At 40.1% G+C, this 27,365-nt stretch overlaps 1 protein-coding gene across 5 annotated transcripts in view; it reads left to right on the top strand.

The window, feature by feature from the left end:
* LOC117151056 (tyrosine-protein kinase Btk29A) overlaps window positions 1-27,365 on the top strand; it is a 41,131-nt gene that overhangs the window by 12,758 nt on the left and 1,008 nt on the right. For 2 of the 5 annotated variants that reach the window (XM_033318276.1, XM_033318275.1), the window contains exons 3-12: window positions 3,790-3,885; window positions 3,946-4,141; window positions 4,436-4,582; window positions 25,394-25,599; window positions 25,665-25,781; window positions 25,841-25,921; window positions 25,986-26,116; window positions 26,191-26,319; window positions 26,378-27,150; window positions 27,228-27,361. In XM_033318276.1, coding sequence (XP_033174167.1) covers window positions 3,790-3,885; window positions 3,946-4,141; window positions 4,436-4,582; window positions 25,394-25,599; window positions 25,665-25,781; window positions 25,841-25,921; window positions 25,986-26,116; window positions 26,191-26,319; window positions 26,378-27,150; window positions 27,228-27,361 — 2,010 coding nt within the window. Of the gene's footprint in view, window positions 1-3,789; window positions 3,886-3,945; window positions 4,142-4,435; window positions 4,583-10,205; window positions 10,543-15,810; window positions 16,055-22,198; window positions 22,779-25,393; window positions 25,600-25,664; window positions 25,782-25,840; window positions 25,922-25,985; window positions 26,117-26,190; window positions 26,320-26,377; window positions 27,151-27,227; window positions 27,362-27,365 lie in introns of those variants that run through there. The other 3 variants (XM_033318277.1, XM_033318278.1, XM_033318279.1) reach the window with 3 other exon arrangements.

Below are 27,365 nucleotides of genomic sequence, written 5' to 3'. Positions count from 1 at the left end.
ACATGCCACATGAGGCAGTTGGGTTTTCATTAATCAACATTGTAAAGGTTCCACTTCTGAACCTCGAGGATGCACTTGAGTGGGCGATTTAGATGCAGAGTGGGAGGGCATACACTCCACTCTGTCCAACTGTCCAGTGGAGTGCATCTAGCATTATAATCGGGGTTATATCATTCTAAATTTAAGAGCACTTCTAGTCGGCATCGTGGGAATATCAATTTTGGGGAGTATTTCTAGCATAGTTATATATTAAAATCAGCAGTAAAATTCGAATAGATGTATATTAGCTTCCTATTTTAATTACATTTTCCACTCATACTTACCTCACCTCGTTCTTCAATTATCGTTTCAGTTTCCACGCTCTCTCTTTCTGCTAACCCACTCCACTTTGACCCTCGGCAATGGCAATTTTCACTTAATCGTTTTTCTTTATGCTGCTGGTACTCAATTTTCCGGGACTTTGTTGCGTTTTCCCTCGCCGGCTCCCCTATTTTTCATTATATTTCGTATTTTCTCCTAGTTTCTTTTTATTTCCATTTTTGTTTTTTTTTTTGCCTACCTGAGGTGCATTTTGCTTTGACAGCTCTCTCAATTATGCACAGGTGATTGCCGTGCCATTAGGACGCTCTTTTCCCAACCCTCCCTGTTTTTCCCTTTAACAATAGAATTAAATAAGGATGCACACTGGTGCCTTTACAGGTGCGTTTCGTGTTTCAACCTGTTGTCCCTTTTGGCATATTGTGTTACATTTGGTGGTCCCTCGACGGCATTTTATTCACTTGCTTCCGGAAATTCCTTTGCCATTTTGAGAGTGCAGTAAATTATGCAAGAAAAACGCGTTTTTAACAAGCAGAGAATAATTAAATAAAATATTCGGATGTCTTAAAGAATAAGCCCGAAGGAAGTTGGTTTCTATCCTCAGTCTGTTTGTTTAACCAACTTTCGACGACGTAAACCAGGTTCAGACATAAACCATTTCCATTTCCATATTCATTCTGTGTTTTTATGACTTTATTTTTTGGCCTGAAGCAATTTCTGAAATGTTCGAGAGCCAAACTGCATTTTGTTAATCAATTTGATTAATGTTGCCCTAATTGACTTTCACTTGGCGGAGTTTCATTTTGTCCGGGCCTTTCCATTTCGTTAAACGAGGGTATATATATTTTTCTTGTTTTTACCAGAATTTTGGCCAACCTGTTTTACAGGGTATTCCGCTTTATTTTTCATTTTTAGCTAAAGGAAATTTCCATACGGGTTTGAAAGATCTCAATTTAATTGCCGGCAATTTTTAGCTCGTTTTCACTCGGAATCAGTAGCAGCTGCATCTCCATTTCGCTTATTGATGCCACATGTCGGAACACATGCTCAACATTTGCGCAACCTTTGGCAACAGCTCCAGATACAGATACAGATACATTTGTATCTGCCAGTGCATTGACCTTTTCACCAAAGGGAAATATTTCCAAGTCGCAACTTTGTTCGCTGATATCAAAGCAGAATGCATAACTAGCAGTCATACTCTTTTTGCAGTTATGTAGTAGTTCTACTTTTCATTTCTACATCCATTTCGGTTCAGTTCAGCGCAGCTCAGTTCAGTTAGTTGGCTATTCACGAGAAAGTGGCACGACATGCTCCTCCTGCTCCTACTGCTACTCCTCTTACTCCTCCTTCATTTCCAACCAAGCTCACTTGGCGTGTTCAGGAAGCATCGTCTGGCCAACTATACTGAAACTGGGTTGAATTGGGCTGACAGACGCCGGATGTCATCTAGCTGTCGGACTATTTTCCTATTTTTCCCCCCACCTCATCATTTCTACTTCTTGCTCCTATTGATGATGTTACTATGCCCACTCCATTTACGTAGGATTTTTCAATTCACTGAAAGTTCTTTTTGGTTTCTAAGGGAAAGGGGCACGAACTGCGTTAGCTAATAAGGCATTCTTGGTTGCAGATTGCATTATTACATATATAGATTGCATATTACAGTATCTTGATTATATATTATCTTGATTATATCATGATTTCAATATTACTTAACTACTAACGGCTATATGATATACCCCATATTTTTTCGAAAATTCCCTACTATCCATATCGTTTCCGTACGCTGACAGGCCCAATAAACCAAGTTAACTGGATGCCGAAAAATGTGCGCCATTTAAGCTCGTTTCGCTCCTTTTTTCGGCATCGTCCTGGCATTCCACTTGACGGCACTTGAGCAACGTCGACAACGTCCTTTTTTTTTTGCGCAAGGGGTAATTTTTGCACGTGTGCCGCCACTTGACGGCAACTTTGGTGTGGCGAGGAGGGGGAGGGGGGAAGTCCCGGCCAAGACGGTGCAACAATTGGGGAAGACCTTAAAGCGCTGCCAGCTCAATTAAGTCAACGTAATTGGCCTAATTGACTCCGACGGCCAACAAAGGCTGCCTGCTAAGACGCTCATAACTTTTGGAGCATCGTAAGGTGGAACACACAGGCAGTTTGGAGAGTGAAGATTTTGAGGACCGGCTGATAAGCACGTTGTTGGCTGTCGGGTTAGCTTTTGGCCCCTACTTATCGCAGCAACCCAGAAAAAAAAATCTATCCAAACACAAAGTGAGGCAAGCAACGGCAGACGCAACATAAAAACCTCATCAACAACAGCGTTGACACAAAGACCTCAAATAAACAAGCAGCAATTTCAAAATAAGAAAAAAATAAAAACAAAAGCTGCACAGAAGAAAAAAACACAAACAAAGGGAGGGGGAGGGTAGTAAAAAACAAAAACTGAAATTCAAGAAAGAAATTGAACTTCCTTCTTGGCTTTTCGAAACTTCAAGTTGTTGAAGAAGTGCAGAGGAAAAAAAACGAGTTTAAATTGTTTTTATATTTTGGCCAAGGTTGAGATATTGAAGCATACCTTATAAAATTACAATCCCTTAATACAACACTGAAAAAAAGTGATTGTACAAACCAGTTTAACGTTGATTAGCACTGCATTCGGTGGATATTTTGATCAATTTTTCATTGTGTACATAAAACTTGTGCATAAAAAGTCAAAACCTATTTGGGTTAAGCCAAAAGCTAAAAGGTTGCAGGCGAAAAGAGGAGCGAGTGGGGAAGACGGAACCATGAGCCAGCAGAAAATCAAATTCAAATTCGTAATGAAATTGAAAATGCGTATATGTGTGTGTGTGGGGGGAGGGGGGCAGGAAAATCCAACTTGGCGGCCAATTGAGAATTGAAATTGAAACTCGCACTCCACTCGAAAATGGGCAGGAAAATGCACAAGGCGATCCGTTAAATTGGCGCTGCTAATGTGTGAGTTTTGTGCGATGAGTGGCAAAGATGATAATGCCAATGAACATGGGGCTGCTAATGGGTCCGATGATGATGATTGAAGAAGCCAATTTATCGAGGGTATGCTGTAATGGAATGAAAGTCTGTTGCTCGAAGTGTTTCTTGTTTCTCGTTTGTTGAAAACGAAAACGAACTTCCGTGTTCGTGGTGGAATTTAATTAGAATGAATTGGAGCAGAACTATATTTTTAATCGATTCGTATAGTTCACAGCGAACTATTTATTAGGGAATTTGATACACTTGAAAGTAATTAAAGTTAATTTACTTTTAATTGGAAGAAAGTTTAATTCGGAATAGAATCTTAGAAGGGGTGGGCATCTTTTATAGTTCCTAAATAGGTTGAATTAGATATCACTATTATTTGTTTTACTAATAAATAAATGCTAATCTAGTTTATTCGAATAACTACAAGTAATAACTACTTTTGACATTCATTTGATTCACTTTCAGCGGAGACGCGAACGTGGTCGCATTCATTTGAAGGGCGTTCGCCTGGTGGAGGAGGCGACGGTCAGCGGCGAGGGCGGCGATCCCTTTGCACCGGATGTGAGTAGCCAGAAATGGTTTGGGAAAATATGTTTCATTAACAAACGCTGAAATCCCCAGGGTTATCCGTTCCAAGTGGGCTACTGTGAGATCTCTGCGTCGGCCAATTCGCATCATCAGCTGGAGAACGGCAGCGGCGGAGGCGGTGGTGGAATCGAGGGTCAGCAGAGTGGACGAGCGGTGCCACAGTACACACTCTACGTGATCGCCAACAGCGAAAAGGAGCGCAGCGAGTGGATCCGCGCCATCCGCCAAGGTGAGAGCCCCCAATTGACTCGATTGATGATGACCCAGTAAACACAAAGGCAAGGGAGCCAGCCAAACTGCAGCTGTTTTTGGCCAGATCAATCGAAAACGATAAGAAGTAGTCGTGTTCAGTTAAAGAAGCGCCTGTAAATTAGGGAAAAGTAACGTAAAGCAATCAAAAAGGTTTAAGTGGTTAAAGCAGATGGGTTTAGTAGTTTAGGAGACATGGAAAATTGGGCGTATGCTTAAAAATTGACTATATTCAATATTATTATCTTTATTACTTATATTTACTTATTTTCAGTTTGTGAGGATAGCAATACTCCAAAATCGTATCGCTATCATCCGGGTTTGTGGTCTGGAAAGAAGTGGAGCTGCTGCAAGGGATTATCTCGAAGCACCTTTGGTTGCAGAGCAGCCGCCCATTGGCGTGAGGCAAACAATAATCCAAGTAAGTAAACATTATGTTATAATAACTTAATATATTGTTAAAACAAATAGAAAAGGAATAGCCATATAGTTTAAGATCTAATTAGGGGGTTTTCATTTAGTTTATCATAACAACCTCAACCTTAAAGCAAGTTTAGCAGTACATTGCATATAAGAAGTTTTCCAAACGAGTTGTGATTTCTGAACTAGAATTATGTATATTTTCAATGCGAAGAGGAGCCCGACTCTCTGGCGCAGTTGAAGAACCTCTTGAGGCTAGCCTTGACTGGCGACTTCCTTTGCCGTGTCAGGCAAATGTCATTGTCAACTGTGGGAGTTCCCCCACTGCCAGCCACTTTCCCTGCCCACCACCCCCCCTCCCCAAATAGCCGTTGATATGCGCGAGGGGGGAAGTGTCCCGCCCCATTCGAAAATGCTCCTTTGTATCTGCACATCTTTTTCTCACTTATCGCCCCTCGTTTTTCACACACATGTTCTGCATTCGCAACGCTTTTCCTTTTTCCTGTCGTCAGGCCTTATTTGACACATTGTCTGCGGTGCCAACTGGCTCCCCATTTGGATTTTTCTCCATTTCATATTGTGTGTGCGTGTCTCAAGTGCAGCTCTTCTACTTTTCTAAGCCGTTAATGAGCAGGCTCGAAAGGAGTCTGGGTTTGGAGCGAAGTATCTGAGAGTTACGCAGATACTTGCACACACTTGCAGATACTTCTGTGTGGCCGGAACAAATACTGGGGTATACAACTCTAATGCAAGTTGGCACCTGTCGGTAAGTTTTTTTCTTTTTTATTGACTGGGTGTTAATTCCCTATAACGTGCCTGTGGTCAGCAAATAGTTGCTATTTGCCTGTGGATTGCAGGTAACTTTTACATTTGCTGCAGAAAAAAGGAACAAATTTGAAAAAGAATAGCTTAAATGAAATGTAAATTATATTGGTTGTACTGCTTTCGTCACCAAAGTTTTGAGAAGATATCTTTTACCCGTTTTTATCAAACTCACGAGACCTACTGTTTGATCTCATAAGATTGTGTCACAGGCTTTGAGTCATCAAAACAAATCTTTGGGTTAGCATTAGATAAAAGAACATACAGGAAATTAACAAATAACAAGACGGTTAAGAAAGAGACACCTTTCTTCGTTATCTTGAATAAACCAATAACAAAATACCCAAAAGAAATGCTCCACAATAGTTTTCTTCTTTTTGTTCACAATCTAATGTAAACACCATTTTGCCTGTCACTATATCCCAAATCCTTTGCTCTCATTATCGGCTGTCATAAATATTTTGATGTAGATTACCAATTGTGCCGGCACCTTCTGCCACCTTAACCCCTGACCGCCGGAGGCAGCTGAAATTATGGTCGAGAACTTTTCCCATTCGCCGACGGCCCGCAGATGTCAAGCTGATGTTCTGATTGCTCATTTGTGTCATCAGATTAGATTTGAAAGTGGAAACGAAACTGGGAAGACAGACTGAACCCTAAATGACATGTGTGGCCACATTGTGTCCCACTGTTTGACAGTTCCAACGCATTTTAGGGCACAACAAACTTCAGCTGCCCCATGGTGGCGATATCTTCATGAGGATTCTTCCCATTTTCCTTTTTTTTTTTTAAATGTTTGTACTTTAGGGGGACATCAATTAGAGGCGTCACTTTAAATTGCCGTTAAGTCTGCCAATTTCGGCGAGTCATTGGCTGGAATGAGCTTCTCGAAGGGATCCGCAAGGAGCCAAGCGGAAATAACAATAAAAATCAGGTCGCCTTCATCTTCATTTATCAGGCGAAGACAATGAAAGTGGAATGACTGGGCCCGCGATTGCGGCAGCGTGTCAGTTGCCGTTACAATAAATTAGCCTGTCAATTTTCTCCTTCGGTTATCTTTCACCCCAACCCACCCCTCCTCATGGCCCTACGCCCCCGCAAACCGCGAGGTCTTTGGAAATTAATTACACTACCCGAAATCCTTTTCCCTCCACATTTTGACTTTCGCCGCGTGCCATCGTTTGGTATGGCATGATTGCATTTAAGATCCACTTCGCATGACTCTCGAAATGGCCAGCAAAATCGAGGGTGAGATGATTAAGAGGAAAAGTGTTGAGCTCCTGACAACCATAAAGATATATTGCCATAAATTTGTTGACTCGGAATGAAGTGCAAACTAAAAACGCTTTTGAAAATGACAACTAACTAGCAAATGGTATAAAATGTTTAATGGAATCATCATTACCATTATGGCAATAAAAGTGTTAAATTTATAACTCTCAGTGGCGACAGAGGAAAGAATGTTGGAATCATCCACGATTCACGCTAAAGATGAAAATAAATGAAGTAGTAAACCCAACTAAGCCGAATAATAATCAGGCGATACGCAGAAAGTAGGGTCCGCTAGCTGCAATTTAACGATGTCGTTGCTCTTTCTCCAGATTTTTTTTTGTGTCTCGGATTTTCGAGTTCTGTTCCACTATTCCCGAAAAAACAAAGATTTATGGGTCTCGTTTTAAGTGCTTCAAAAATAGTTTCATGTTGTGATTTTTATCTGGGTTGCCCGTGAAAAGGAAGGAAGGGGGTACAATATCTAAGCCATAAAAAAGTGAACTCGAAAACAAAGAAGCGCTGGTTTGAAAGAAGTTTTTCTATTAAGTTTTAAACCTGACTTTTGTGGGTTGCACTTTTTTCGTATCTCCTTTTTTTTCTTCTTACTTTTATTATTTTGACAAACCGAACCAGCGACGAACACCCCCACCAAGAGCAGGGAGGTTTCCTTTTGGCCAGTGGCCACATCTCCAAAACTGGTTTGGGTTTCGTTAGCCACCACGGATGTATCCGAAAAGGCAGCCAGTCGCCAGTTCGATATTTAAGAGCACTGGCCAAGAGAACAGCAGCAGCCAAACAAAGTCAGACCGACGAAAAGAAAAAAAGCTGAAACCCGAAGTACAAACTGGTTTTTATTTTGGCTCTGGCCTGGGCCAATTGTTTAAGCCTCGAATGGGAAAAGTAAACAACTACAACTGGCCAGTATCTTGGTATCACCATTGTTGCGATTGTGTGTGTGAGTGTGCCTAGGCACGTGCATTGAACTTGGCTCGAAAAACTAGGATGTGTAAGCCAATAGACTTATGGAGGCGATGGATGCTGCTTCCTTTCTTTGAACGCCGCAGGCTATGAATTCTGTGGCTGGGGAGGAACTGGCTTGTCCATCTGTCAGTGTGTCGGCGGTGCGCCTGTCCCCCTGATGATTTGATTAATTTTGCTATTAACCGATCTTGGTCAGACTTGGTCCGCCTCCCGCCATTTGATTGTAATTAGGTGCCCCTTGTTGTCTCTCCTGCAGCTCGGAAAAGAACAGCCAAAATGCGTCGGGTGAGTGACCATGAAAACGGACCTAAACTCCGCGTCCGATAAAAGTTAAAGTACACTTTAAATTCCATTTTAAAACATCTTACAAACATTTAAATAAACTTAACATATCATGTACTATTAATTTCATATGTGAGTTTATTGATGGCATAGAAACGTTTATCCTTGATTTTTCATGGCTGTCTTTGGGTTGATTGTGAAGTTGCTTGTATTTTTTCTGAGTGCATGTAGTCTGAATCGCGTTGCTGTTCCCGTTCTTGAAAACCAATCCGCCAGACGAGAAACGCGCCTTTGCGCCTTGTGTTTGTTGTTGCTGCTGCTTTTTGTTCATGCATCTTCAGTGGATGCTGGCTGCGATGCCTTCGACCTGCCCAATGTGCCTCGCATTTGGCTCCATTCGGTTGGATTCTGCTCTGCTCTGTTCTGGTTGGGTCGGATCTTTCAAAAAGTTTTAGGCCGGAGTGCGGCATCCCCGCCAACCCCCCGCAGCATCCCCTGCCCATCCTGCCATGATTAATGATGCGTTCTGTTGTGATTCGTTCTAAACGTGGGAAATCGGCAGCAGAAGCCGAGCTTTCGAATGGTTTGAACCCTTCGTTTTTATTTATTTCGCTTTGGACCGTTCTCCTTTGTTAACTCACTCAGATCTCTTAACCTTTCCATCTCGCAAAAGACCACGCAATAATTATTTTTGGCCATACATAATAACTTGGCAAATTTCTCAACCAATTAATTTCTTTTCACGACGAACTGTGGCGTGTGACAAGTGTTTGATTTCCCATTATCTGCCATTTGGTTGGTATTATGTAAACGGACAGGATTTGTTATGCTAAGCCCGGTAATTACCTCATGTCTGCAAAAAGTCAAGAAAATTAAGAAAGAATTTCTATCATTCTCCAAGCAGGTTTGCGAGTTAATCAGAAGCATTTAATCATGTGATATTGAGAGGTTTAAGTCGAATTCATTTGATGGATGGTATGATAATGATTTCTTTATACTTATGTTAATGCTTAAGCGGAATTTTTTATCCATTTCAGAAATAGAAGCTTAAGAAAGTTGTCAATTGCAAGGGAATTTTCTAGTAAATTTATAAAAATACAACTACGTGTTTTTTCGCGATTAAATCATTAAATCATTAAATAAAATAATTTGGCAAGTGCTACATTTGCGTAATTAAAAAAGTTGTTTTCCTCTTTTCTTAGATATGAAAGTTAAGATAAGTTCCTATTTCTATTCCATCGAAAACTTCCTTGTTTCGCTTTATTGAGAAAACAAAAATATTTCCCAAAATATTCTTTTGAAGTTGTTTCCCAAAGTTTTCCTGTCGCCTTGTTTTTGTTTTCTTGCTTTGCTCCGAAAATGTTTTTCCTAATTGCGTCTTATAATTGATATTAGCCATGTCTGTTCTCTTTCTTTCTCTCCACTTCATTTTGGACATCAGCCGAAAGATGCAGCCACCTTCCACCCCTCCCTTTCTCCATTTCTCACTCGCTCTCTTTTTCGTGTGTGTGTTGCATTACAAGTTGCCTTGCCCAAAAACAAAAATAAACAAAATGTTGCTCTTAAGCATTTTTGCCTCATTTCCTTAGGACTATAGAACTTTATTATAATTATTGGTTTGTGCTGTACCCACAACTCTCGTGCCGTCTCACTTCCACTTGCATTTACGAGTGTAACTAATATTTCACCGATTCTAACTGTAATTGTGACTGGCTAAGTGCACAAGTGCTCATTGATTTGCCTATGCTTAAAAAGCAGCAACAACGTTTGCGGTTAAATTCGCACTTCTCTTTGGCTCCGTTGCATTTTGCTGCTCCACTCTGCTCTCTTCTGATGCTTTATTATTCTCTATACCAGCTGTGCTCCACTCTGCTGGCTCCAGTGTTGTTATTTTACCCCCTACTTGGCGGCTCTCTTAAGATCTGCTGTCCCTCTTTCTCTGTATAGAGGATCGCTCCCCCACAATTGCTTTGCTGCTTACTCCATTTCCACTTGAAAAAAAAAAAAAAAAAAAAACAAAATACAAATTTGATATTATAACTTTTTTCTAAAATTGAGTAAACTTTATTTAAAAAGTAACTATTTATGTAATTTCGCTTTCTTGCTATCAAAACCTCGTCACAAAATCAGTTATTTGAAAATTAAATTCATATTGAAAATCAAAGTGTCTTTCTCTGAGTGTAATGTTGACTTTGCTCTCTCCCACTCTTGCGCTCACTTCTTGAGCTGCTGAGAAGCGCTCGACGCCTGCGCGATCCGAATCCGATTGAGTTTCTTTTGAACCGTCGTCGAGTGCACAACGCAGAGCGGAAAGCGTAAATCGAAAAGCGGTTGCGGTTTCGGTTTCGAATTTAGCTGTTGTTTCGATTGTCGCGTGTGCCATTGAAAAACACAGTAGTTTGTTTTTAGTACCAACTGAATACCACGACGATAACTAAATTGCTAGATCACTCACTGGCTGCGTTAAGCCGCAAAAGTGCAATAAATTAGAAAATTTGTTTACGGCCAAAACGTGCGGCGGCGACAAAATGTAAATGCTCAGGCAGAAGTGAAGTTTGCTCAAAAGGCCAAAAAGTGTTCTCAGCCCCAAAAATAAAACCAAATGTAAATATCTACAAATTGAAAAATAAAAAAATAACTGAGAGGCAAAAGTGTTTGCAGCCAGGCGAAGCGAAGAAATTGTGCCTTTCTTGACTTATTACCGCTGGAGATCTCACTCATCTCCAAAACTCATTTCTAACAGTAAAAGTTGCTTATGTCACGGCACACACACAAGTACAAACATCTGCGTTCAAACCCTATTTAGTGGACCAATCTGGCAACTCTGGGGAGCCGAGTAAAGTTGTTTAACTTGTTTCTTTTTGGCGTGCCACAGCAGTTTTTCTGCTTTTTGCTTTCGTGCTTATCTTTTGCGCATTTTCTAACAGTCCCCCCTGTCACCTGCCGCCCCTCTCAGAAATTCATTATTTCTTCTGTCCATTTGCTTAATTAACTTGTCGAAAAAAACACACTTAATACAAAAAACTTACATGAGAAAGAACTTCTCAAAGGTTTATTTTTGGTTTATGGTCTTCTATTGTGTTCTTTTAGTTAGTATCTTCAACCAGTGGATCTAAATTCTTGGCTTAGGCACGTGTAAAGATTTTGATCTATCGAATTTAACTCGACGGGTAACTTTTATATCATTTTAGCTTGTTCATTTTATCAGCAAGTTACGAAAATAAATATTTCACAACGTCTAAAATAGTTCTTTAATTTTAGACCCAAGTAGTTAACTTCTTATCATATTGATTGTACATTTTTAAACGAATTCTTAAAAATATGACAACTACCTTTTTTAAACTGTTTCTATTTTCGTTCTCTACCTGTCTCCCTTTATTTTGTTTCTCCCTTTCACACCAAACCAATTAGCAAAGTGAGGGGCGCCTCCGATCCTAACGAACTTCAATTTCAAAGTCGTTTACGACTCTCAAAACCTGAGAATTGTCCTAAGCAGGTAGCCCAAATAGCCGAAATATTCCACTGTTGTGTAATTCAATATTATTCTTGTGGATATTTGTATATTGCCCAAACAGGATCTTCAAACAGCTCTCTTTTCGTTTCTTTCCTCGTTTGCCTTTCGATTGAGTCTTGAGTTTTGAGTTTTAGGTCACTTTGCTTTAACGAGAATTTGTTAGCCGCTCGTCGTTTGTTTCATGTTTATTTTTCGTTGTTTTGTTGTCTCTTGTGAGGCCAGCACGTTCAGGCAAATGCTTAAATACTTAAGCCTGCTTATCACGTAACCCAGCTCAAAAGCAATCCGTGGAAAGCCATGGAATAACACTACCGACTTAAAACCGAGTGCCAGAAGGCACTCAGTCTACAATAAAAGATGTATTGCCTGGGAGTGGTCGAAAAGGAAGTATCAATCTTCATCGAGTCTTATGTTTATATCATCTGCTGCATGTCTTTTATTATGATCCTGTAATTGGCACCATTGAAAATGTTTTAGCTGAAATATGGAATAAAATTGCCTCTTAAAAATTGAATTAATTTATTCACAATCCATTATGGTGTAGGAATCAAGGGATCGAAATATCAAAACTCCAAACCGCTTACTCATAGTATGCTCTAGAATCTTGAAAGGCTGAGTTCTGTAATGAAACCATCTCAAGTGGAATTTCTCAATGCTGCCCAGTAATCCCATTTCCTATGTACATATGCATTTCTCAACTTACACTGTGGTTGTGCCCCTACACATTTCTCTCAACTCTCGATTGGCTTATCAGTTTGGCCCTTATCGCATTGCATTCTGTTGATCCAGACAGGGCCATTAAAAAATTACAAAGGCAGCACTAAAAGTGCCGTTTCGAATTTCAATAGAAATCAATTCAAGTCTACCCGTGTTTTCTCAGCTTTCGTGAAGCTTTTGTTTATAGAAAATATTTTCTCCTCATCTCCGCTTCCATGGTGTTCTTTTCATGGAAAGAGGGTCCATAAAAAATAATAAAAATAACAAACCAAAATGCCATTAAAAGGTAGCTTGAAATTGTCATTAAAAACTGAGTAAAAAGCCGAACAAAGGGCCTGAAATGAGTGGGGAAAACAACGGGTGGAGTGAGTGAAAGATATAAAATCCCATACATACATGGCGAAGCATTAAATTTGTAACTCCAAAATGTAACTACCGAGTCATAAATGTTTGGATTACAAATATTTTGATGGCAGCGCCGATTAAACAAGGCGGGAGGTTTACTTTTAACTTCCTCTTGAGTGGTGTGGATAATTCCTGGTAAATGCGATTGGCATCTCTAACCTCTCCATAAACGTAAATAAAACAAACGAGGCGAAATGTTCTTAACAAATGAGCAAACAGTAAAAATCCTGCTGGCCATGTAAAGAACCGTCATACAGTTGCGTTCAAAATAATAGTGCAAACTAGAAGTGAAGCAAATAAAATAATTTTATTGTATTTTTATTACATCAACTATGGGGATACAAACATTAAAGCCTTTCTTATTAAATTGTTAAATCCATAATTTTGTGGACCTCCTTGAGCTATTTTGTTGACCGCAGCTGTGCGGTATGTGCTTATGTGTGGCAGGTACCTAAGAGAGTTATTCATTGTCCATGTTAATTATCGGTAGGAAAAATGTATGTTTTCCACTCGCAAACAGGCCAAACCACTTGTGTGGCTGCTTGGCTCAATTTATAATGCAAACCCGGTTTAAAATCGAAGGATCCTCCGCCTAACGGTTATGCGGCAGTTCACACACACACACACATACACATGCGCTGGTTCAGATAGTCAGGCGCACACAGATACGAAAAGGTAGTTTTCGGATGCCTCTTCGAAGGTTGCAAATAAAAATCGGAAACAAGTTTTTCGCCCCATCTCTTTTTCTCTGCCTTTTTCCTTAGGCAGCTCTCTTTGGAACTGGTTAAAAACTCTTTTTTCGCGAATTGCGAAAGCCTGCACTTAGGATTTTTTTTTTGCCCATTTTCCTTTGCGGTACCGTTAGCAATTTGCCAAAAGTAAATTGGCCCAAAGATTCAATTGCAATTTGCTGTTTTGCCTGTTGCGGCTGCTGCCTGCCTGTTCATAAAGATTGCATTTTATGGGAGCCCCAAAAGCAACGGGTCAAGGTCAGCTACGTGCCATTTCATTTGTGGAGCTTTTTAGCACCAACTCCGTCGAAAAGTCGAAAAACCCCAAAACAGATCAGGGGGGAAAGAAGACGAAGTAGGGGCCACAACAGAGGAGGGAATAAAAGTGTACAAAAAACATGACAAGCGAAAGCTATAGCCTCTTTCACTCCCTTTTTCCGTTGCCGCTTCTTGACCGCTTTAAATTATTTGGCGGATTTGCTTTGTTCACGCTCCTCAAGTTGCTGGATGTTTTTGGGCTTTAGCATTTACCTTTCGGAATCAGGTCAAAGCGGTTGCTTTCTTTCGCAGTGCCACGCCCCAAACGGTTTATTTTGTATTCGGTTTTTACTTTGGCAGCGCTTTCCTTTCGCCCGCGGGCAGCATCTTAGCTCTTTTCGGGGATTTTTGCAGGGTCAGGCAAGGTCAATGAGAAGTTCATATATCACCGCTTTACATATTCATTTATTCATTTGTCTGGTTTTTTCTTTCGTAGTTTACGACAAGTAAAAGTTGAACTGTTTTTTGGTCGTTTTTGTGTCAACACTCACATGTCATTAAAGTCGAAATTTTAATGCCAATTGTGTAAGGCGTGAAAATTTCACTTTTCCAATTCGACACGAGTTTCAAGCTGCAATCTGTTGCACTAATAACTGGCAAGTCAACAACAAAGTGCCGTGGCTCAAAGCTGTGATTCAATCAAGTATAAATACTTCTATTGTTTTCGGATTTCCCACGACTTTTCATCAGGCTTTTAAATTTGAATTTTCTCAAATAAACTATTCTCTGCCCTTGGTATTTGAACTTAAGCTTGGGGCATTATAACTTAATGGCATAGAGTAAGCATTTATAAGGGTAATATCTTGCACTTTACCAACTAAACAACAAGTTCGATGTATTTCTTATAAAAGTTAAATCATGTTCTTTTTTTTTAACCTTTATGTACTACTACATGATTTTGAGCTCACATTTCCAATTTAATTCCATCCACACCTGATCATTTCGATATCGATTTAACTGTTTACCAAGCTTCTACCAATCAGTCTGTAAATAGACCTTAATTTTGATACCGCACCTCGCCCATTTTGCGTAAACCGCACGCCGAGCATCGTTAATCATTTTGAAAGTTCATTAGATTTCGTTGGCTTGTTCCACTGAATTAAGGAACCAACTGGGTAGAAACGACTTGAAATTGATGTTAATTATGTTGCCAACAGTTGCTACTAAAAAAAAAAAACAAAAAATAATCGTATAAAGAAGAGACACCCAAGCGAGTGTGTGCGTTACAGTGGAGCTCAATGAACTGCGCCTAGGTCTCCTCTGCCCACGGCTATAGATTGTTGTCTCAGATGGCTATTGATGGCGTTTTTTCACTTGACTGGGTGCGTTTTGTTTGGTTCAAGGTTTTCACTTGCCTAATCTGTAGGGTAAATGAAAATTGTTCTACTTACTCCAAAGCCTCATAAATCAATTTTGGTTTTTATGTTTGGGATTCTTCTACCGCATGAAAATCGTTATTAATCTTGCTGCTGCTGCGACGATTGATTCACTCGAACAATTACAATGCGAAAATCAATGAAGCTGATGATGATTGTCGATAATGATGGGGGCAACCTCAACCGACTTTGGCTGCAGCATCATTAGCATTTGCAGCAGGCTAACCCCGATTCTTTAGCAGCATTGCTCATCTGCATTTTTAAGGAAATTCTCGAGTAATTCGCTATAAAAAACGAGACACGTTTGATGTTCTGCAAACAACAAAAGCATAAATCAAATGCAGAATGTGTGTTTGATTTATGGGGGTTTCGTGTGTACATACGTGTGTGTAGTTAAAAGCATGCCTCCAATATTTATATTCAATTGCCAAAACAGGAATTGAAATTTCGTCGGCTTCCTCTGTGGGGTATTTTGTTGTTTTGATTGATTGTTTCAATGGTCAGGCATTTTTTTTTTTTTTGTTATTTCGCCTTTTTGGCAATTAAAGCATCCATGAATTTCATGGACTTTAAGTAGTGTTGTAGTTTGCTTCCGCAAACGCGTCGTACTTGAGCAGAAGCTCGTTAAGTTGCCGCTGAACCTAATGTATTTATGTGTGACTTTAAGAAATCGCAATTACAAATCGCTGCAAAATAAGCACAAATCGCTTCGTATGGCCCAAAAACAAAAAATAAAAACCGCTTGCCCAACTCAACTTTAATGACCCACAATGCGTCAAAGCTCAAACAAATCTATTTCTTCCCCTGTCAGCAGTAAAATTTCAATTAAAATAGTGGCAAAAAAAAAAAAATCGAGTTAAAAAACGCGTGTGCAACGCCAGCGTTTTTGGTTAGCCATCTCAGCCGTGCCCAAATGATTCCCTGCGTGAGTTTGGCCGAAACGAGCGTCATTGGCAACATGAAGGAGCGGGTCAAGGAAATGAAGGTGTTCGGCTGCCGACTCAACTTCTGGAACCACATTGGTCACAGCCTGACCAGTTCCAAAACCAAAGAAGGTAAATATCAAGTCGTCCAATGGAGCTTACCAGTGTTTTACTTCGCGGTTCCTATATTATAAATGTAAATTATTTTGTGTTAAATTTAGCAAACATCAGGAGTTAAATTGACAGAATAAGTTATAGTACTAATACCATTTATTTTGGGTGTGAACACATAACTCAGACAACAAATATACAGGTTCTATCGCTTTGATTGTGAACTAAAATTAATGAATATAACCGGCTTGAAATTAAGAGAATTGGTTTAAATGCAAATTGCAAGTAAATTTCTTGTGATGCCTAAAATATTAAATATTTGGTAAATGTATCTGCAGTGCAATCTGGACATGAGTGTAGGAAACGTAGAAAGTTCTCGGATTTTCTGTACACCCAAGTGCTGTACAAGCAAACGTTTCAATATCTTAGTTTATATATCTTTTTTCTGATAAGAAGCCCCTTTATGGTTCGTTGTTTGTTTATATAAACCGGAAGTTTTCGCAACGAAAGCAAATGATTTTAATCTTATGCAGACAATCCCCGCAAAGAGTGCATCAATTACGTAAATATATTGCAGCGTAAACATCTGTAGAGGCTTTGCCATGCCAATTGTAAACACGAATCCATCTGCAGTTGGGTATCGGGATCCATAAGCCAATTCTGAGATGTATTGCCGCATAGCATGCAAAGCGAAAGCTCAACAACTTCCATGGCAGATGAGGCCAAGTCATCCCGCAGAGGCGTCGCTGGCGATGATTGCCTACCAATGCAGCAGTCAGTCGAATCCTGCACTGAGCGAAATACTTTGTCGTTGGTTTAACTTTAAGCTGGGAACTGCAAGCTGTTAAAACACTTAATGATATTCAATTTATTACTTAAGTACATGATTACAATGAATTGAATATGTTTTATTATATGAGCAACCATAGTTTTAGAGCCAGTATTTTTTTTTGTAGTGCTTGAGCCAAGCCATCATTTAGCGACAGTCTGTGGATGCGATCGGTGCTGGCCGCTCTTGGATCTCCGCTCCCTGACAATTATCATGATTATATGGCCATGGCTCGGATGGCAGGCGGTTATTAGATGATCGTCAGCAGTGCAGCCGGCGGAGGAGGAGGAGCATGCATCAGAACATATGACAGCAGCTGGGCGAGACGATGCCGGGCACACGATAAAGAAAGGCAGCGAGACAAAGGAGTAGACATGGCAATTGCATAATTGAAATCAATTAGCAGTCCGACCAAGCCCAGAAGAAAAACCTGAAGAACAGATCCCAGCTATCCATCCAGTCGTAATAAAACCGAAAGTGCCACGATGGGGAGGGTTAAATGATAGATTCTACGATTCTCTCCAGGCAGATGCATCAATGCCAATCGAAAAGTCGGTTTTTGCATAGTAATTTCATATGAGATACGACGAAGATTGAAAGCTGCTCCATCATGCCTGCTCTAGGCACACCACCAACCCCCTCCCCCCTTGCCTGGCCCCCCTTTTTTCATCCATTTTTTATAGCACGCCCCACTTGGAGCGTTTTGTGTGAAGCTAGACTTTCGGTTTTACTGTGTGCTCATTTCGCTTTGTTTTCTTTTCTTTCGGGCTGATTGGCATGCCAAAGTTGACAATAAAATTATTGCATTGTTGCTGTTTGTGTGTGTGTGTGTCTATTTATGGCCTTTACTTTGCTTAACAATGACCACAAAAATTTGCAATTTGCATTTGCAATTTGAGGCAACAGCACAAGCCATTGGCAGCCACTTGTTGAATGTCGGTGCTTTAAAGTTGACCGAATCAATTGACCAGAAACATTCAATTTATTAAGCAGTTGCTGCTTTATGTACGAATTTCATGTGCATGTCAAGCTGCGTTTTCTGGTTGTAATGCTGAGGATAATGCATAGAATTCGTATTCTATCAGGTGGTAATTTTAGGCTTAATGCAAAAATTAATGCAGAATATTGTCGCAGTGTAGCGCTAACTTTGTAATAATTAACTCACACTATTTTTTAACAACACTAAAAAACGTGTGACTGCCATGACGTCACAGAGCTAAGTTCGTGTCGCAATGCGAAATCACCGCAAACTTGACGCAGATGCTAATTGTTGAGGCGGCACACCTGTCAAAAACTATACTCCAAATTTATATTACTCGTGTTTAACTAGAATTTGTGCACCTTATCGATGCGAGGAAACGCAATTGTAGCCCAGTGGCAAGTGAATTCCGATACCATTTCCAATTAAACACAAATAGCCTTCGCGGGATTTGCATTCGTTTAAATTTGTCTGAAACGAAACCGAAAACAGAAACTGAAACGCCAGAAACGCAAATCTTTCGAACCGGCAATGGCACGTTCGACTCAACTCAGCTAAACTTAACTCAATCCAAGTCGGGTTAAGTTAAGTTAAGTTAACTTGGGCAGTCGCCAAACCAGTTGGCGACTCAAAGCAGTTGCAAAAAGCGTATTTAAATATTATTGTAAATTGTCTTTTTGGCCCGACAAAGAGCAATCGTTGAGAGTCTTCAGACCATGGGGCTTCATTTTGCTTCTGGGCACGAAGCTTCCATACGTGCAATTCTCTGCACCTGGGCAACTCACCCATCCGCGATTGCCATTCTTGGCTTTGGTAGTTTAGTTCTGTTGCCATGCCGAAGAAGCCAAGATCTTACCATCCGGTTGGCCACTTTTATTTATTGTAAATTCAATTTGCATCGTGATGCGAAACATTAAGTTATTGACAAGTCTGACAAGACTGTCTGAAAATGGAAAAATGTCTTTCAGGTTGGAACGATAATAATAAAAAAAAACCCGAAAAAAATAACAAACCATAAAACATCAAGGTCAGAGCGCAGCTCAAAAGTTGCTTATCAACTTTATGATTTTGAATTTTAAGGCAGATATACGAAGGGATTTCCATCTGTTGCCGCTGGTTTCCTAAATGGTTTCATTAAAAATGCATAAAAATAAAACGAAAACCATAGTGTTCGCCGCTGCAAGCTGCGGGCAGAAATTAACAAAAAATCCAAAAAATATTTCACATTCAAAAACAAATCAAGCAGCAACGCCCGCTTCATTTTTGACGTCATTTTTCATATGCAAATTGCTTCGATTGATTTCGCTTTGTCCCCGACTATTTCTTTCTTTGTTCGGAGTTTGTTTTATATTGTGTTAATTGGGGACATAAAACCCCACGGGGGGAGTGGCAATCGCTTTGGGGCGGGTCTCTAATCCCAAAAGATTTGTTTGCACTTTTCAAGTGATTTAAGGCTAGGGATATAGTTTTTCGGGGGAATTCAGATTTGGGATTTACATATATGAGTTTGAAAAAGTTGCATAATGTGACTCCAAACACGATCAAATGCCAAGAGACATTAATAAAAGTTGTGGAAATGTATACTCATTTTTAATGTATCTTAAATACGCTACTAAATCCTCTTACTGCAGTTAAAACATAAAAATTATCATCAAACATAGTATTTAATGAGTTTTTTATTTTGATAGAATCCCTGCAACTGCTAATTATAGATTAATTTCGTAATAAAATCTACAAGTTACATAAAGGTCATGCAATGCGACGTAACTTATTGAAGTATTTAATTCCAGTAGCTTCGCTGTCAGATTCTGTAACTATCTTCCTAAAGAAATTGACTGATTGTTTGTTGCAAACTTATTTACTGCCCACTCAAATGTCACTTCCGTCTGGCATTAATTGAATGCAATGCCATAATGCAAAACCAAATCGAATGCATAATTTGTTGCATTCTCTGGCCGTAAATTGGCTAAACAAATTACGGTTGTGGCAATTAATCAAGTCGTGTAATGTTATTGGAGAAAGGAACACCCAGCAGCAATCCATGAGATACTCTCGCGAGAAACATTTCAATCAACTTGACAAACTATGTTCTGACAGCTGAATAAAAATTGCCGCAAAATGATTAGAATTCCATGGAGTTGCTTGCTTGCCGCACAGCTTTGCATTCATGGCGCATGCGTTAAAATGTTATTAACCCACATTTGCATAACAAATAACAAAACAAAAACGGAGACGCGGCCACGATTTACAATTTGTTGTTTGTCTTTTTGCCGTTTCCTGTTTGATTGCCATTACTGCATTGTTGTTGTTTTTGTTATTGTTAATGTTTGTTGTCGCTGGTGTCGCTGACTGCACAATTTTTCAAACAATTTGCGTGTAATTATTTGTTTTCTTTGCCGCATGCAACTTGCCAATTAGTTAACAATTTTTCACACGCTTTTTTATGAGCCTCGGATGTAAACATTTAACCTTAATTTTTTCATGTGCTATTTTGTTTGTTTTTTTTTTTTGTGCAGTGCGTTTCATGGCTGCAAGATGATTGAAATTTTTCAGTTACTTTGAACAAGAAAATAGTTAATTTTTACAAGTGCTAAGATTCTAGGCATTTTGTCTTGCATATTTTCCTACATATTCACAACTCGTTTGTTGAAGGCGTTAAATGGTCTTTGAATAACTAATGTTAAGCATGTGGCAACTGCCTTTCTTCTTCTTTTTCTTTTTCTTTGTTGACTTTACTACTATTTTTTCTGTTTACCACACAACTGCATTGTTGCCACAATTGATAAATATTAAATACAACAATGTTGCCTACTTTCAGGCAGACTAAAGCAGCGCAATAAAATGGGGGCAAACTAAATTATGTTTTGAATACTAAATTTACAAGCCAATTATTGTTGCCTAAAATAAACAGCTTTATTAACTTTTGTATTTTAATTCTGCATTTGCCCTAAGCAAGTTTATTATTAAGTGGTAACAAAATAATTGGCTATGTGAAAAAATACTTATATAAAATTGTTGTCAAACTATAAATACTTTAAAAATGATGCTAAATTATTAAATAAAAAATATTTGATTAATTAATTCATGCAATATTATGTTAGCAACATGTTGCTGGCACATTAGCAACTTGTGTTGCTACTGCCAACCGATTCATATTCATTAGCTACCGGTAAAACACACACACACACACACACAACTGCAAACACCTGTGCAGGTGTGCAGACATCACCTGTCTCGCTTTCGCCCGCTGAATTTCCCGCCTGTTGCTTCATCTTCGCAAAGCAGAAGAAGAAGAAGTAACAAAAGAAACTGCCTTTTTATTTCGTCTTGTCTTTTGCGGCTTTTTTCGTTTTTCCACACACTTTGCTATTATACAAGTGAGTTTTTCGTGCTTTTTGTTCTCCGAAAACTTTGGCGTACAGGCAAAGTTCAAAAGTTTTGTTTCGTTACATTGATGTAATTGTTGTAATCGCTTTTTGTTTTTTTTTTCCGGCGTATGAGCATAATGGTAACTTTACCGTTAGCATTCAAAGAAAATTCATTTTACAGTTGAAGGCGCATCGCTTGGTGAATTCAACAAAAACTAATGGAAAATTTTAAAATCATAGTTGCAGCTTCACAAGCCAAAAATCAGAAGAGCTGGATCTCAACTCTGCACCTTGATCGGTGATATATGTACATATACGCATGTGTTTCGCTAGTTACACAGAAAGAAAAACACATAATTAACATGATGTTCTAAAAAAGTATCTTAAATTTGTTCATATGTTTCTAGATCATAAATCTCTAGAAATTTAAAGATTTTTTGTTATATTTATTATTTGCAATAGAAGTGTAGTAGTTATTTGCCTCATTGACAGACTACTTTATATTAGCTTAGCTAATAAAAGCTTAGATCGTAAAATAAACAAATAACCAATATTATATAGATTAATCGAAGTGACACACAGTTATTCGCAGTGTTTGTTTATGTTGCTCAAGTTGTCGTCGTTTCGCTTGGCGGCTTCTGCTTTGTGGAGCCTGCTGCTTTGCTCTCCATTCTCTCCACTCTCCGCTCTCCACTGCTACAATTAAGTTTTACTTTATGTTTATGGCCTCCGTGTGTTGGAAGTTGTTTCTCTTGTTGTTGTTGTTTTCTCCGAGCCAACTTGCTGCTGTCTGGCTAAAAAAAAATTTCAGTTGCCATTTCAGTCAGTTGGGTTTTAAACATTAACTGAAACAGTTCGCGTCGCGCATTAAAAATTGATTTTTTAATAAAGCAGAAAGAAATTTCTCAGAGATAATAAATATATTCCAACTACTTGTTGTGATTCGATTTGCGTTGAAAATGAAATGAAATAACAAAGTTAATAAACATAACAAATGACAACAAATGGAAAAATAGTTACGGCCTATGGAAAATGTTTTCAAGATGGCGACGCCTTTGGCCATCGTGTGAAAGCAGACTTCAGATATTGCAAAAATAAATAATTACAAATGTGTAGCGCAAGTCGAGATCACAAGGAATAAAATCTTGAGCACAGGAAGCTCTGAGTTTTTTTTATTTTATTCGAGGGCCGCCGCCTTAACGGTAAAAGCCGCTCAGCATCGCTGAATGGGAAACGCTTAAAGGTCAACAGCAAAACAGCAACAGCAAAGCAGCAACAGCAACATCAACTACTATAATAACAAATAACAACTGCAGATTGCAAAAAGGAAGCAACTGAGAAACCAGTTTGCCAACAACCTGAAACTGTAGTTCAAAGAATTGCAAATCGAATCAAAAGAAGAAACGTAAAAAAACCGAACAAGCGATTTATGTGAAAGTGAATTGACACAATTACTGCAACATATCGCCGAGCAAACAGTGGAATTTTTACCGAGTGGAGCCACCGAAGTCTTCACCGCAGATTTTCCCTGAAGCTGAACTATGATGCTATTATCGGCACTCAAGCTGGGTAAGCTGCGATCAGCGGGGTCTTAAAGCATATTTTAACTTTGATTATGGTTCAATTTTTTATTGAGAAGTTCGTCTACTTAGCGAGTAGTTAGTTAGTCCGTGTTAGTGGTTAATATGAAGCAAGAAGCTTACAGTATTATTTCAGCCTTCTCTAACTTATTAAATTTATAGAACTGCTTTTTCTATATTACAACTAACCATATATATGTATGTATTTGCACAGATTATGTAATTTTGTTTCATGTCATAATTTTTTTCAGTGCCCTGCTTAATTTTTTGTAGACCCTGATCTTGTTTGTAACTTTTGTGGGCGTTTTCTTGCGCTGCTAGCTGTCTTTTGAGTCATCGCACAAGCATTTTGATTAGTTTCACCTGCTTGGAATAACTAATAGAGAACAGAGAGAACAAAGCAGCAAACAAACACGTGTTTGAAAGTCTTGCAGCCTTTGATTTCTACAAACACTCGGTTCGAGGCTGAGCACCACCAGGTGCAACAACACTACCTGCATTAGTAGCAATAACAAGAATAGCAATTTGCATAACAAATTGTTGCCAGAGGAGGGTTAAAAGGGGGCGGGGGCGGTAAAAGCGGGGCAAAGACAAAGCACAATTACACAATTAGCTATAAATACCCGTACAACGGTAATGACAAATGTTGCAAGTGGGCTTGGAAATGCAACGCACCTGTTGATGTGGCACTCAGTAAAATCGAAAATGTATGCTTAACTCTAGTAGCTACGCTCTCCACTTATAGAAAATTTATAAGAGACTTGATGCATGCATAAAATATGTACTTCCGTTTGGAAATTTTCAAGTGTTTTGAAAATGATTTAAATACCCAAGTGGCGGGGCAACGGGAAAATCCAGTTGTGAACTTATGCATTTTAATACTCTGTCATTCAAAAAGTGGTTAATAATTTAAGCATTTCTTCCTACTCTTGCTAAAAGTAATATGAAAAATATTTTTGATTATAATTAATATACAAATCAATATATTTTCCGCACCAAGCAAAACCACAAAATACTTTAGCCTTTCGCAAGAAGTCCGACATCAAAGATAGCAATTTTTCTTATTATAAGTATATGTAAGCAGAGAAAATGCTCGGAGCGCTTTTCATTTGCATGGAAAATGGCCAAACAAAAGCTTTAACAACCGGCAAGTGTGCGATTGTGTGCATTTGGCTGGGAAAGAAAGAAAACTTTCTATTTTCGGTTTCAATCTTGCATCAATGCAGGGGCACGAGTACGACTACGAGTATCCAACTGGCGTATTGTGTACGTACTACGTAGTTTGGAGTGGTGGTGCCTTCGAGGCTTTTGTCATCTTTTGCCGGCACGTTTTCCTCGTAACGCTGTTGTTTGGCTTGTTTGTGAGAACGGGTGGAAACTAAAAGGGGGGCGGGCAGTCCAGACGCAACAAGTTTTCACATGAAAAATGCGCGCACCGCTGCTTTGTTTGTGCTTCTGTGTGATATTGAGAAAATTGGCTTATCAATTGAAAGTCACTGGCTGCAGCCGGTTGCAAACTGCAACTGCAGGGCAATTTTTCTCCAACCATACTTTGTATCAATTTATAGCAATACGTGTTGATTGCGGGTTGGGAAATCGCTAAAGCCGCTGGCAGTCACTTTCGCTTCGCGATTAACCTTCACTTCACTTTTGTTTTTAGCCGCTCGGCGCTCGCGATTCTCGAGCAGGCGCCTACCTGAAGCACTTCTCCATTTGCTCATCCGATGCAAAGTGGATTCCGAGTGGTGGCAGCGCACCGAAAATCCAAAAAACAAAAAAAAAAATTAAGGCAGACAACAAAATGTGTATCATGAGCCGAAAAGTTGACTCATTTGCTGAGGGCGATTGCATAAGAGACGCCCACTCAAATGCCGAAACTCGACTGCTCTCGACTGGCATTTAAGTTTCATTTATTTATCTTTATTTATTTTCGCTTTAATTGGGGTTACACTTGGAGTTCACTTCGAGCCAACGTTATTATTATTGACGGGCACTCGAAAAACCCCAGTTGGCAAACACTGAAATCGTATTAAGCCGAGCAAAGTCCGTGCAGCTCATCAAAAAAGCTTTCCAATGCCCGATGTCTTTGATTTATCTGCGAATTGTGGGCGACCGAGCGGGCGCCTTGAACCGTTGAAAATCTTGTCAATGTTCAGTGTCAGCGCTTGGCCAGCGTCTAATTAATTATCACCTTGACAAGAATCGCAAGCCACCAAAATGAAAAAAAAAAAATCAGCCAGACAGCATAAGGCGATTTTGCGATATTTGTCGATGGCTAATTAATCGGACAGCCCTGGGGCCTGAAAATGTTTAAATTTAGATTTGAGTGTAGTACATGGCAGCACGCAAATGCAAAATACTCGTGTTATGTTTCAGATAAACTGCATAGTTTTTTAAGAGGGTCATGATTTTATTATATATACAAACAATATATAGGCCACTTACGTTTTATTTGCTTTATTTAACGGCTACTGTTAAACGAAGACGAAGATCGTCTGGCAGCAAACGAATGACTTAAGCAACAAACTTGAGCAAACGAAAGACTTAAGCTACGAACTTGCACAAGATATCTAATCAGTTTGGTTTTCTTTTTGCATTTTGCAGGCAACGGCAGTTCTCCAGCCCAGAATTCAACGCGCAGCATCAGCCCCAACAGCTCCACGACCAACAGTCAGTTCAGCTTGCAGCACAACAGCTCGGGGAGTCTCGGCGGAGGAGTGGGCGGCGGATTGGGAGGCGGAGGCAGCCTTTGCCTAGGCGGCGGAGGAGGAGGTGGCGGCAGTTGCACGCCCACATCGTTGCAGCCTCAGGTTAGTTTGGCGACTACATAACCCCACAATTAAAGCCGCATCTAACCAACTTTCGATTCGAACAGTCCTCGCTGACAACTTTCAAGCAGTCCCCAACTCTATTGAACGGCAACGGAACTCTATTGGATGCCAATATGCCTGGCGGTATACCCACTCCCGGAACACCAAATTCCAAAGTCAAGGTAGCAAAAAGCTGAGTAAATTAGTTTGCAATAGTTATTAATTTGTGTTTCTGCGACAGGACAATTCCCACTTTGTCAAACTGGTGGTGGCTCTCTATCCATTCAAGGCCATCGAAGGCGGCGATTTATCGCTGGAAAAGGTAAGGCTTACGCAAACTGATTATCTCTGTAAACGAAAAACTAATAATGCTGACTTATTAACAGAATGCCGAATACGAAGTGATAGATGACTCACAAGAGCACTGGTGGAAGGTCAAAGATGCCTTGGGGAATGTCGGCTATATACCCAGCAACTATGTCAAGCCGAAGGCTCTTCTGGGCCTGGAGCGCTATGAGTGAGTAAAACTCATTTTTCAAATGACAAATAGTGTAAGATTACTAATGATTGTCCACCTGCTTACTTTTCTAGATGGTATGTGGGCGACATGTCACGACAGAGAGCCGAATCCCTGCTGAAGCAAGGTGACAAGGAGGGCTGCTTTGTGGTCAGGAAGTCATCGACCAAGGGTCTCTACACACTATCGCTGCATACCAAAGTGTAAGTTTGAGCAAAACTAACAAAATAAATATAAATATTAATGTAATTTTATGCACAGTCCACAGTCGCATGTGAAGCACTACCACATCAAGCAAAATGCTCGCTGCGAGTATTATTTGAGTGAGAAGCACTGCTGTGAAACAATTCCGGATCTGATCAACTACCATCGCCACAACTCTGGGGGCTTGGCTTGCCGACTCAAATCCTCGCCCTGCGATCGCCCAGTTCCACCGACGGCGGGATTGTCCCACGACAAATGGGAGATCCATCCGATGGAGCTGATGCTGATGGAGGAGCTTGGATCGGGACAGTTTGGTGTTGTGCGGCGCGGCAAGTGGCGTGGGTCTATCGACACAGCGGTCAAGATGATGAAGGAGGGAACCATGTCCGAGGACGATTTCATTGAGGAGGCCAAGGTGATGACCAAGCTGCAGCATCCGAATCTTGTGCAGCTATATGGCGTCTGCTCCAAGCACCGGCCCATCTACATTGTGACCGAGTACATGAAGCACGGATCCTTGTTGAATTACTTGCGACGGCATGAGAAGACCCTGATTGGTAATATGGGTCTGCTGCTTGACATGTGCATACAGGTTAGCAAGGGCATGACCTATCTGGAGCGCCATAACTACATTCACCGGGATCTGGCTGCCCGCAACTGTCTCGTGGGCTCCGAGAATGTCGTTAAAGTGGCCGACTTTGGATTGGCCCGATACGTTCTCGACGATCAGTACACCAGCTCTGGCGGAACCAAGTTCCCCATCAAGTGGGCCCCGCCCGAAGTACTCAACTACACGCGCTTCTCCTCTAAGAGCGATGTGTGGGCATACGGTGAGTATTTGTCCCGCACAACGGAAGCACTAACTCAATTGATTCTTCAATTAATATCTATTATATTGCCGTTTTAGGTGTGCTGATGTGGGAGATCTTCACTTGCGGCAAGATGCCATACGGTCGCCTAAAGAATACCGAGGTTGTGGAGCGTGTGCAGCGCGGAATTATCCTAGAGAAACCAAAGTCGTGTGCCAAGGAGATTTATGATGTGA

The sequence above is a fragment of the Drosophila mauritiana genome, chromosome 2L (genome assembly GCF_004382145.1).
Source record: "Drosophila mauritiana strain mau12 chromosome 2L, ASM438214v1, whole genome shotgun sequence".
NCBI classification, from domain to species: Eukaryota; Metazoa; Arthropoda; class Insecta; order Diptera; family Drosophilidae; genus Drosophila; species Drosophila mauritiana.
The sequence above is the reverse complement of the archived record's forward strand: the minus strand, read 5'-3'. Positions and strand labels throughout refer to the sequence as shown.